We start from the raw sequence: 12919 nt of genomic DNA on the forward strand, positions 1-12919 counted from the left end.
AAAAGGTGTAAATGTTGTAGCTTCTTGGTCTTTCCAGATAAATAAGTCAGAGGGGTATAAACTACTAAGAGAATACTAAAGTCTTTTTTTATTAAAACAGGATATACAAAATGGCAGTGGAAACACTGTTATACATTTTGTGACTGTACTGGTTCTATGAGTCAATATAAGTGCTTGCATGAACAATAAAACAAGGACATATACATTCATAGTTACATGCAATTACCTTCAGTGTCATAAAAACGTTTTTTAGATTGAATACACCTTTACTACAAACAATCAAATACTGTGCCAGTGCAAAAAAAGGAATGTCCCAGCAAGTAAAAAATATCTTAAATATTGGCGATTGTAGGTATAATTGGTTGGTATAATTTCATGATGTGTAAGGAGTAATTATCATCATCATCATCATCATCAGTAATTAAATTATTAATATAATAAATCATGTAAAAATTAATGCAATTATAATTGTAATTATAACTATTCTGCAACATTATTAATGCCCTTAAATTTGTAATTTAGATTCCTTAATTTATTTTCCTTCGAGAAGTAAAATGTTGCTTCCTGGTTTCTCTCGAGGTATATTCTCACACTGACCCTGAGACTCGCCTCCTTATTAGAGATCTATTTTTAGGTATTAATTTATTCATTAAAATATATATAGATTGATCTTGAATCAAACTGTCCACCATTAAAAGTATTTTAGGAATAAAAATGGAATTCAATAAAATTCTATTAAATCCACCAATTCTATTAAAGACTATGGAGTCTTTAAAAGCTTTAAATTGATAAGAATGTCTAGAAATAAGATAAAGAATCACATGTTGGTTTTGTTGTAACCTTATAAAACGGAAATACTCGATAAATGTGACTCGATCACTTGCTAAGGTGTGATTCTACGCAACACTTATAATGAATACCCTTTACATGTATACAGATACATAAAATCCTTTTTTAGAAGTTTTTTATGAAAAAAATGATTATAGACATAGACATCTTTGTTAGGATTTATAAAATAAACAAACTCTACATTTATTTCTGCTTCTGCTGTACACCAATTCGTATATTACAGGAGTTTTGACGAACCACATGTGACATTGTGTCACAGTATAAGTGCCTGAGGAATCTGGAAGGATCCGGTCATTGCTGTGATATTGGTGTCACCCTCAACTTCTCAGTACAATGTATGGATTAAATGGTCGAAGGTGATACATGTGATATATTTCGCCTGTTTGATTGGAGACAATTCAATCAAACTGCTGTGGTGTTCGCCCAACTGGGGAATGAGTCTAAACTGAACATGACTCTGCCCCAGCTGTTGATCGCCAGGGTAATGGACAGGATCCCAATGATGTTCATGACAATCCCTGTTCTGGCCTGAAGAGCAAACATTGTGTTATAAACATGCAATGACTGCATTCATATTCATAGAAGGATTGTATTCAAGGGAAAATTATTGGAAAATGAAACTCACCATGTCTGACACTTTGAGATAACCGTAAGAGAAAACAATGGCGTTCGGAGGAGTTGCAACTGGAAGCATGAAGGCGAACGAAGCACTGAGGGTGCAGGGGATCATGACATACAGCGGGTTTATGCCTATGGACTGGGACTGGCATAGAAACACAAGAATCAGTTAGTACAAGGTACCATGTCGAAAACATTCTCTATGGATGTAACAAATATGTCTGACACTTTGTATGTTTCCTGCAATTCAATTAGCTCGATTAGGCAACAAGTTTTTTTTTTTTTTATTATTTGGTAAGAAATGTTAAATTCACCTCACCTATGCTATAGGTACCATTTTAGTGAAAGTTTCCTTTCCTTAATTGAGAAGCTTTGAGATTTTTGACAACATAAATTGTGTGGTTTTAGATGTTTCCAGTACAACAACCCTATTTCCTGTGTGTAAAGCACATACAGATGAGCTAATGTTACTACCAGGGTTGCCAGGTATTGGTACAGCCCACGTACATCTCAAAAACCACAAACAAATTTAACTACCGAAACATTTTACAAACATAACTTTTCTTTATTTTTCTTAGCTGATGTATGTAAAACAAGGTCACGGTGGTGTGCACACATTTCTGATGTACAATAACCATTTCCATTATCTTCTGTCCTTCCTTCTTCCACAGAGCTTTTGAAACAAGTCTAATTTGGTGTAAAAAAGGCCACACTGAAATACAAACTTGCATTCAGAACAGAACTAGTACAAAGGACAATACACAAAAGTGCCAGGAAAGGGAGAAGCTGGCTGCTGAAACCTCCATGTGACATGGAGTGAGAAACTCAAAACGGAGCTGAGTTTGAGTCCACTTGTTGGCTTGTGTCAAACTTCGATTAGATTCAATGCACCGTCTCTCGCTGATAATGGCATTTTCATAGCTATGCCTTGTGAACTATACAAGCTCTCGCCTCACTCAAATCTCCCTATTCAGAAGCTCCCCTCACAGTGGTCTACATTCATCAAGACATAGCAGTGTGTGCCAGAAGCTTTACAATGGCAGGGAGGAAAGATGAAGGACCCTGGGAGGGGGGAGGAGGCTCAGAGAGGCAAAGCTGAGCAGGTTCTTTTTATGACTCACACAACTAACTTTGAATCTGGATTCACGCAGACCTTTTTGCAGTGTTGCTGTCAGCATTGAAATGCATGATATACCTGTTTCATTCTTACTTCATTCACTGGAAAATATCAAACATGCAGAAGAAGAGACCCAGCAGCAATCATGACAACTGATTTACTGAATTACTGAATTACTAAAGTAAACACCATGCACAAGGATCTTGGAAGCAAACTAAAGGATTTGAGTCTGAATCTTATACTATATATTATACTGTATTTTCTACACTGCATTGAGAAAAGTATTGGGACACCTGAATTTCCAACCATATGTGGTTCTTCACCAAACTGGTTTTGTTTTTTGGGACACACAAGTGTATAGGACGTTTTCGGATATGGTAGCGTGACATTTCCCCTTCATTTCAACTATGGACTACTTCAGTCAGAGTGTAAGATCTTATGTGAGCTCTGACCTCAACCCTACTGAACACCTTTGAACACCCAGAGGAGTGAAGATCATTATAACAGCAAAAAGGGATTACATGTGGAATGGGATACTCAAAAAGCACATACAAATCTTGATTAGGTTCCCGCAAACTTTTGTCCATATAGTGCTATTCAGAACAGAAGTTACGAGCTGTTACGTGGTTACACATTGGTTACCCTCATGTTCTAGTGAAATTAGACAAACTAGCCAATGATTGGGAGCAAGTTAGTGTTATCACAGCCTAGCTAGCTAAATGGTTACTTTTGCTATCGTTTGATAAGCATCACTACAGAAAATCAGCTATCTGAGAAAATCTTAAACAATAAAACCTTTTCATTTGTTTGGCTGCTCTAAAAAGTATTAGTATATTCTGGGAATCAATTTCTATTCACAACTGGTTTTAAACAGCGAAACGTGTTGAAACCTGTTTTAAAAAAGAATCGTTTTTACAGGCAAATGTTACTCATACTCAGCAAATTCTAACTATAGAAAAAACATTAGCAAAAATGCTTTGACAGCAAAAAAAAAAGAGAATTTTATCAGCCTAAATACACAGAGCGTTTGAGCCATCTTAGGTTTTTGAAAAACGCATGTTCCTTTAGTTTATTTGCAACAAACTTGCTTTAAGGTAAAAACCCACAAAAATTGGACACTAAATGGGTGGAAGAAAGTACTGGTGAGTCCAAAGGTGACATTTTTGTCTATAACAAAAGAACTTGTGCAAGATGGAGAACAGGATAGAAGATGTGATCAGACTGCCTCACCCCCACAGTCACACATGAAGGTGGAAGCTTAAATGGTTTGGTGCTGTTTTGGAGCAACCCATTCAAAACAATGTGAAATTCTAAAGAACTTTCCAAATAGTGATTTAGGGTTTTACAAGAGGCATGGCATAGTTTTTCAGCTGAATGTTTGGAAAAACAAACTGTCTGGATGCCAAGAGTGTGTAAAGCTGTTAGTAAAGCTAAAGGAGGATTTTTCAATAAAAATAAAATAGAACATCTTATCATTTATATATTTGTTTGGTCAAAGGAAACTATTTCTTGTTGCATAGAAACGAAAAAAAAAAATAAAAAAAATCTCGGTCTCTCTGTGATTTGGTGTTTCCAACCTTTTGACAGGGACTGTACAGAAATGCTGATTATGATTATGCTCAAATGATCCGTTCAAATGATTAATCCCTGAATGAAAGCTGTCATGTTTGGTTTCGGTTATATATGCATGTACGAGTGGAAACATGTTCTCCAGTTTTCTACTTTGATCTGTATTTTTTAATGGGTAATCAAGATTTTATATATATTTTTTTTATTTATTTATTTATTTATTTTTTAATTCAAAGTGCATTTGATGACATTACACTGAGTGTCACTTGCGTCACTGTTTGCTAACCTATGGGCCTAAACATCCGAGAAAACATTTGCAGATAAACATTACAGGCTGACCGTCAATTAAAGATAAGGATGGACTTTCCCTGTTTGCTTCAGTACCTACTGAATCTGTTGTTCAAATGTGTTCTTTTTTTTAATGAAAGGTTCAGTAAAAATGACAGAATTAATAGTACTGCTGTTATTGAAAGTCTATTAACTGTTAAATCTGTCATAAATATCTATTTGTGTCTTTGTAATAATTTACACTATATGGACAAAAGTTTGTGGACACCTGACCATAAGATTGCCATGTGCTTTTTGAGCATCGAGTTCCACATTTAGTCCCTATTTTCTCTTATATTAACCTCCACTCTTATAAAAAAATGTTCACAAGAGCTTTAGCAAAAGTCATTTAATAAGTTGGATGAGGTGAGAAGGTCTGGGGGTGGAATCAGCGTTCCAATTAATCATGCTAAATATAGATGAGGTCAGGCAAAGATAAAGACAATGCAAAGACATCTAATAAAACTGTGTGACTCAAATTTGTGGTTACAGTTTAGCTGGAACATAAGGCTGGAAAAGTCAGGTGTCCCAATACTTTTGTCTATATAATTTAAGTACACTCAGAAAAAAGCCCACAACAGGGATTATTGTGGAGTCGTTTATGTTCAAAACTGATCTATACTCTCTTTCGCTGTTGAAAAGATGTGTTGCCCAGCCGCTTATGAATTCTGGGTCGCGTGAGAACCACAGCACCACTAGCAGGAAGAAGAGCATCATAACGCTGATTTCACACATGGAGGTGGAAGCTTAAATGGTTTGGGGCTGTTTTGAAGCAACCCAGTCACCACACCTAAATCCTATTGAATTGAAAGTGTGAAATTCCGAGGAACTTTCCAAATAGTGCTTTAGAAAAACAAACTGTCTGGATGCTAAGAGTGTGTAAATCTGTTAGTCATACTAAAGGAGGATATTTCACTAAAGATAAAATAGAACATCTTATCATTTATATATTTGTTTGGTCAAAGGAAAGTATTTCTTGTTGCATAGAAACAAAAGAAAACTCATCTCGGTCTCTCTGTGACTCTGTGTTTCCACCCTTTTGACAAGGGCTGTACAAAAATGCTGATGATGATTATGCTCAAATACTTTCTTTCGGCTTCTCCCGTTAGGGGTCGCCACAGCGGATCCTCCGCACGTTTGATTTGGCACGTTTTAAGCTGGATGCCCTTCCTAACGCAACCCTCCCCAATTTATCCGGGCTTGGGACCGGCACTGAGAGTGGCTGGGGATGGTTCCCTGACCGGGGATCGAACCCGGGTCGCAGCGGTGAGAGCGCTGCATCTTAACCTCTAGACCACCAGGGGACCTGATGATTATGCTCAAATGATCCGTTCAAATGAATAACCCCTGAATGAAAGCTGTTATGTTTGGTTTCGGTTATATATGCATGTACGAGTGAAAGAAAGGATCTGTACCAGAGAGGCCAGGATGGGAAGAAACAGGGTGGCAGTGGCGACGTTGCTGGTGCATTCTGTGAAGGTTGCTATCATGAGGCACACGATAATAGAAATGGCCCAAGGAGGGATGGTCTGTAGTGGAGCCATCTGTTCCCCAAGCCATGCGGATAAGCCGGAGTCCTTTAGGTGTGGAGAAATTCAGACAAGAGTAAAAACAGATGCACAAACTGTGGACTAGACGTAACTATTGACTCTTCATACATAATGTAATACACACACAACTAAAATTTCTGCTACTGGTATACTCCATATGCACTACACATAATCAGCAGAATCAGAATTAACAGCATAATTGATTTTTTTTATGTTTATACCAAACCAAGGCATAGCTGCAGGCATTGCTGTTAATGTGCCATTCTATCCATTCAATGCATGTCCAATTTGACATTATATCTCTAAGCAGCTTTCTCTGTCTTGGTAAGGTTCTTGTGATGATCACATACTTTTACAACTACACCTGTTTATTTCATCATTACAACAGATACTGTACACTCTGCAGAAAAGCCTTATCATACAGCTTTTAGGTGTGCTCTCTATCTATCTGTCTGACCTGACATCAGTTCTCCGACATACCCGAATACATATGGATACATCCTAATGTTATTTTGATGGTGGTGTCAAAAAGAATTGAGACAAATGGTCCCAACCGGTGCAATTCTGACCATGTGCGTTACAACGTCTGCGATTTTATCATGGACAGCAATATAGAACGAATAGCGAAGGTGAAATTTAGCGTGAAAATGGACAAATATGCCACAAAGATGTTTGACATACAGTTAATCGTTCGACGTGTTTTGAGTGGCGTTCGTGCTTTAAGAGCGGAGGAATATCACTGGAAAACGGTGAGAGATCAGTAGACCTTCGACGAGCTTAAACCCTGAACATGTCTCTACCGTTCGGCAACTTGTGCATGATGATTGTTGGAGAACAAGCCAAGTGATCGCACTTCCGCACCCACCCTACTCGCCAGATCTGGCTCCTGTGGACTTCCCCCTCTTCCTGAAAATGAAGATCCAGCTCGCTGTTTTGATACCATTGCGGAGAGATCCAGGGCGAATTGCAGAAGGTGCTTGGCACACTTCGTAAAGAAGACCTCTAGAACATATTTTTGCAGGAATGCTGGGAGCGCTGTATTACTGTGCGAGAGGAATATTTTGACGGTGATACTGTAAGATTGTAAACAGAGATAGTCTAGAATCTTTTTGATACCACCTCGTATGTATGTTTTTATCAAGAGCTTCAAATGTAGATATGTAAAGGCTCAGCACACATTTAAGTCTCAGTGCAATAGTCTGTATTTCTTTACCTCGCTGCCCTTAGCCAGGGCAAAACCTCCTCCGAGCAGCAGTATTATGCTCCATGGCATCTTCTTCTGAACTACCTGCCAGGTCAGCAAAGCCGTCTGAGGTTCACTGGGGGACTGGAGCACTGCAACAGAACACAGACAAGAATCAGTTTTCTGTATTTTGGAGTAGAGATTCCAGATCATTTCCTTAAGTAGCCTGTGGTTTACAGGTTCAAGAACTTGGGTCTGATGAATCTAGATTGGATTAAATATCAACTAAATTGGAGCTGGTATGTTGCTTCTAATGATTTGCTGTTGCTACTCTGCTATTTTCATCCAAAAAGTTAGACAGGATTGTGTTTCTTCTAGCATGGCATATACTTTTAATTATTGTATTTACATTACAACACTAACTACATATATTTTCATTGCATGTTGTTCATGTTATCAGTGGGTATAATACGACCTATTGTGGTAAAAAATTGATTGCTTTCACAGCAAATTTCCAATGAATACTACTTATTATTTGATAATATATAATATAATCAGTCAATCATATAAGACCAATCTGCAGGTTAGTTTCTGTTATTACTAGCATCCAATTCAGGATACACTCCCTTCTATCAACCATTGTTTCCAATATAGACTCCAGATCCACCAGGATAATAGGTAAACTGAGAAATAATCAGAAATATTTTGAAACTTCTGGAACATTGCAGAAAAAAAACCCTCAAGAGTCCAACACTCATTCCTGTCACTTTCACCCTTACCTGTGTCAAAGCTCTGTGGCCTACAGAAGAACAGAGATGGGGGTTTGGCAGGAAACACAAAGAGAAGAGCAGCTATAAACACTGCCACTGTGGCGTCTGTCACGTACCTGGTCAGAATAAGATTAGATCATTAGACATTTAGATCAGACATTTAGATGAAGGTGTCAGTTCTTAAGCCAGGGTATATTTTACATGCTATGTATTATTTTTCAATCAAAATAATGTCACTTTTTATTAGAAATTACCTCAGTAATCTAACAAGATTTTAACCAGATTCTATTTTATTGTAAAATACCATAGTGGACCACTTATAACCATAAAAACTATCTTGGAAATGTAAAAAAAGCTACAGACATGTGACCTGAATAATTGATCATTACACCACTATGTACACAAACCCTATTTACAGAGAGAATCCTCTTGGAAACTTCATTCACAAATCCTCACGAGCAACCAACATCAACTGATCACAAGGATACACATCAGGTGCACTAGGCTAAAGGTTCATTCTTTTTTTTTTTTCCCTTTTTTTTATCATCCAAACTCAGAAGCACGTTTTTTCAGAGGGATAACATGTTTTTCATCTTGCTTTTTTCGCTGAAAACATGTTCTCCTGTTTTCTACTTTGATCTGTATTTTTTTAATGGGTAATCAAGATTGTATATATATTTTATTATCATTTTTTTTATTTTTATTCGGCAAGTCAAAGTGCATTTGATGACATTACACTGAGTGTCACTTGCGTCACTGTTTGCTAACCTATGGGCCTAAACATCCGAGAAAACATTTGCAGGTAAACATTACATGCTGACCGTCAATTAAAGATAAGGATGGACTTTCCCTGTTTGCTTCAGTACCTACTGAATCTGTTGTTCAAAATGTGTTCTTTTTTTATGAAAGGTTCAGTAAAAATGACAGAATTGATAGTACTGCTGTTATTGAAAGTCTATTAACTGTTAAATCTGTCATAAATATCTATTTGTGTCTTTGTAATAATTTACACTATATGGACAAAAGTTTGTGGACACCTGACCATAAGATTGCCATGTGCTTTTTGAGCATCGAGTTCCACATTTAGTCCCTATTTTCTCTTATAATAACCTCCACTCTTATAAAAAAATGTTCACTAGAGCTTTAGCAAAAGTCATTTAATAAGTTGGATGAGGTGAGAAGGTCTGGGGGTGGAATCAGCGTTCCAATTAATCATGTTAAATATAGATGAGGTCAGGCAAAGATAAAGACAATCCAAAGACATCCAATAAAACTGTGTGACTCAAATTTGTGGTTACAGTTTAGCTGGAACGTAAGGCTGGAAAAGTCAGGTGTCTCAATACTTTTATCTATATAATTTAAGTACACTCAGAAAAAAACCAACAATAGGGATTATTGTGGAGTCGTGTATGTTTAAAACTGATCCATACTCTTTTTCGCTGTTAAAAAGATGTGTTGCCCAGCCGCTTACGAATCCTGGGTCGCGTGAGAACCACAGCACCACTAGCAGGAAGAAGAGCATCATAACACTGATTTCCCCGAAGGACATGGGGCCGAGGCTACGATACTCCTCACGAATCACATTATACGCAGCGATCTCTTTTTCAGTCTTGATAGTGCCTAAGCCCCATGCTTTTTTGAGACTAGACCAAGAAAAGGAGAGAGAAAGAAAGAAAGAGTGGATTCATATCAGTATTGTTCCATATTATCAAAAAAAAACATGCTTATAAAGATAGATGGCACTGAAGTTTATTACGATAAATAATGTAATGCTTACTTAAAGCCGAGAAACACAAGCTGCAACCACAACCAGGCTGCCAAAAGCATAATAATCATGTTAGGAAAGGCGAACCCAAACCAGGAGGCAAAGTTCACAACATCTGGGTTATCTGGGAAGAGCCTGAGAAGAGACACTGAGACTTTTAGATTTTTTTGTCACTATGAATCATGGGAATTATTAACCTTGAGTGTTTTAAGACCTACTCGCTTATTTGTCCCGTGAGCACCAAGTTAGGCCCGGTGCCTGTGAGTGTTGCAGTTCCACCAATGCTCGCAGCGTAACACACACACAGCATCATGCCTTTAGACATCCTCAGCATCTCCTTGGTTTCGCTATGTGCTTCAGCTGTGTTCTCTGGAGAAATGCCGAAGCTTTTCACCGGCACTGCATACAACACAATGCAATTAAATGAAAAAGAAGTGACGATTTCATGAAAGAAGTGTAAATAAAGTGGTGAGATTTCGTATTTGCTAAATACCCTAAATACTCACCCGAAACTTCAGCCGGTTTGTCAGGCAGTTTCCCCTCATGTTCTGCCGGATCTCCAGCTTCCTCTTCTCCTGCCGTGTTCATAAGCTGCTTCAGCACGGCCTGCACTATGGGCACCATCATTGCCGTCGTAGCTGTGTTACTGATCCACATGGAAAGGAATGCCGTCACACCCATAAAACCTAGCATCAACCTGCAAAACGTGTATTCACGTCAATATTACATTATTATTACCTCATTTTATTACATTACATTACCTTATCACCGTGATGATAAAGAAGTGAACGGCAGTAAAGATAAGACTGTTTTTGCCGTAAACAAACATCAAATCATCTTCGTGCAAACCATGTACTTGAGTGAAAGTAGAGATCAGCTCAGTGAAATGTGACTCCAGTAAAAGTGCTTCCTTGAAACTTTCTCTTGAGTAAAAGTACAAAAGTATTCGCCATCAAATGCACTTAAGTATCCACAGTACTATGATTTATGGGGAGGTGGTAGCTTAGTGGTAAAGGCATTAGACTTTGGATCTGAAGGTCATGAGTTCAAACCCCAGCCACACCAAGGTGCCACTCCCGGGTCCCTGAGCAAGGCCCTTAAACCCATAGCTGCTTAATTGTATTAATTAGATCAACTTTAATTGTACGAATTAGATAGGGGCGTCTGCCAAATGACATAAATGTAAACAATTTATTATGCCTATAATATGATGTTACTATTATAATTTAAACTTTACTTAATCATCTCAGTTTATGTGAAAAGACTCTAATGTGACTCTGACCTATTAATCGAATGATATTAATGAGTCAAACACTGATATCCACTAAAATGATCATGAGCCCAAAACCGTTTTTTCAACTACTTCAAAAAAATCAGTCCACGGGTGTTGTGGCGAGTTCGAGTCAGGTGTTTCTTCCATCGTTTATTCCTCTAAAAAATGTTCTGCTTGCTGTTCAACTCAAATTCAAAACAGATCGAGCGCTCGACCCTGATTGGTGGTATGCTGCATGCTTCACTAGTCCACTCAGAGATAAAAAAAAAAAAAAAGGAACCACTGATTTCGCAAAATGTAGTTGGGTAAAAGTTGAGATATTTGACTCCTAAATGTGGTGAAGTGAAAGTCTCCCCAAATGGAAATACTTGTGAAAAAGCTACTTAAGTACAGTAAAGAATTGCATTTACTTCGTTACTGTCCACCACTGTTTTTCTATAATGACATGTATTAGAGGATTAAGTAAGGATCTAAGTAACTCACAAGGCAGGCCGCACCCCGACAATGAGCAGAACTCGCAGCGCGATGCGTTTGTGCAAATTCCAATGTTCGACAGCAACGGCTACCATCAGGCCACCCAAAAACAGCATGTTCGTATCCTTCAGGTACTGCATACAAACCTAACAAACACACACACACATCACCAGAACTTCAATACAGTACAGTACACATTTGCATGGTTAAGAACATGCACTAAAATCGCTTGCATTGAAAAGAAAATGAAGGTTGTGTGTATAAACGTACATCTTTAGACTCCATGATGCCGAACAGAGGGAAGAGCACGACTGGTAAGAGAGCAGTAACGGCCAAAGGCAGAACCTCGGTACACCAGTAGACTGCCATCAGTCCGATAACATAGGCACAGCTTGCTTTCTGCAGAGTCCAAACATTATAAAGAAAAATAGGTAAAGATAAAGACAGAAAAGATCTCTCTGTAAAGCATCTCTCTCTCTCTCTCTCTCTCTCTCTCACGCTCTCTCGTTACAAAGCTCATGCAGATAGTAACAGACTGTTCAGTTCAGTGTTACATAACAGTCCTATTATTTGTAGCTAAAACTAAAAAAAAAAAAAGACTGGTTTACTTTAAGCTTTGTGAGAATATTATAAAAGATCAGCATATTTTTTTAAGCATATTTTATAAACAAATTTTTAGATCAATATCCTGCTGTCACTGAGTAAAAAAAGATAATTCTGGTGTAATCAGTGTCACAGTGGTTCAGGGTCTCAGGACTGCTGGGTGTGATGCAGGAATACACCAGTGGGACACGGGTGCACTCCAGGGCACCATCAAGTCAAGTCAAGTCAAGTTTATTTGTATAGCGCTTTTCACAACAGACATTGTCTCAAAGCAGCTTTACAGAAAACAACAGTGAAGGTGAATGGTGTGCGTTTGTCCCTGATGAGCAGCCGTGGCGACAGTGGCAAGGAAAAACTCCCTTAGATGATATGAGGAAGAAACCTTGAGAGGAACCAGACTCAAAGGGGAACCCATCCTCATATGGGTGACATCAAAAGTTTGGTCATAAATCTTTCAACAATACAGAACAATTTGTGATCATCATAGATCCAGCATCAGCTTCTCCATGCCAGGGCCTTTAAACACTCGGCATCTACTTCTCCATGATCATCCATAGGTCCATAATCTTCACGAGGTGGGACGTGACTGGAGCTGGCCAAACCTCAGGAAGCCTCGGGATGGGGAGAGAAAGAGAAGCAGTGGAGAGGAATTAGCGTAGCTGCTGTTCATGATATTAACAGCACAAGTTGATAATGTGCATGTGATCAGATGTTCTGGAGCACAAGGTTGTGATGTGATGTGTGTGATGTGTGTTATGTGTAGGCTTTGCTAAAAAGATATGTTTTTAATCTGCACTTAAACTGGGAGAGTGTATCTGAAC

The 12919-nt window shown here is 38.2% G+C and overlaps 1 protein-coding gene across 1 annotated transcript in view; it reads right to left on the bottom strand.

Annotated features, from left to right (window-relative positions):
- Positions 1 to 73: 73 nt before the first annotated feature.
- Positions 74 to 12919, bottom strand: part of slc13a5a (solute carrier family 13 member 5a) — a 15057-nt gene continuing 2211 nt past the window's right edge. Inside the window, exons 2-12 of the mRNA XM_083564597.1 lie at positions 11766 to 11894; positions 11505 to 11641; positions 10255 to 10445; positions 9967 to 10147; positions 9761 to 9883; positions 9414 to 9626; positions 7993 to 8099; positions 7244 to 7365; positions 5896 to 6057; positions 1475 to 1612; positions 74 to 1377 (exon numbers count right to left, since the gene is read on the bottom strand). Of these exons, the coding sequence (XP_083420723.1) occupies positions 1252 to 1377; positions 1475 to 1612; positions 5896 to 6057; positions 7244 to 7365; positions 7993 to 8099; positions 9414 to 9626; positions 9761 to 9883; positions 9967 to 10147; positions 10255 to 10445; positions 11505 to 11641; positions 11766 to 11894 (1629 nt within the window). The 3' untranslated portion in view covers positions 74 to 1251. The remainder of the gene's footprint in view (positions 1378 to 1474; positions 1613 to 5895; positions 6058 to 7243; positions 7366 to 7992; positions 8100 to 9413; positions 9627 to 9760; positions 9884 to 9966; positions 10148 to 10254; positions 10446 to 11504; positions 11642 to 11765; positions 11895 to 12919) is intronic.

This window comes from Silurus aristotelis (genome assembly GCF_946808225.1).
Source record: "Silurus aristotelis genome assembly, chromosome: 16".
Classification (NCBI taxonomy): Eukaryota; Metazoa; Chordata; class Actinopteri; order Siluriformes; family Siluridae; genus Silurus; species Silurus aristotelis.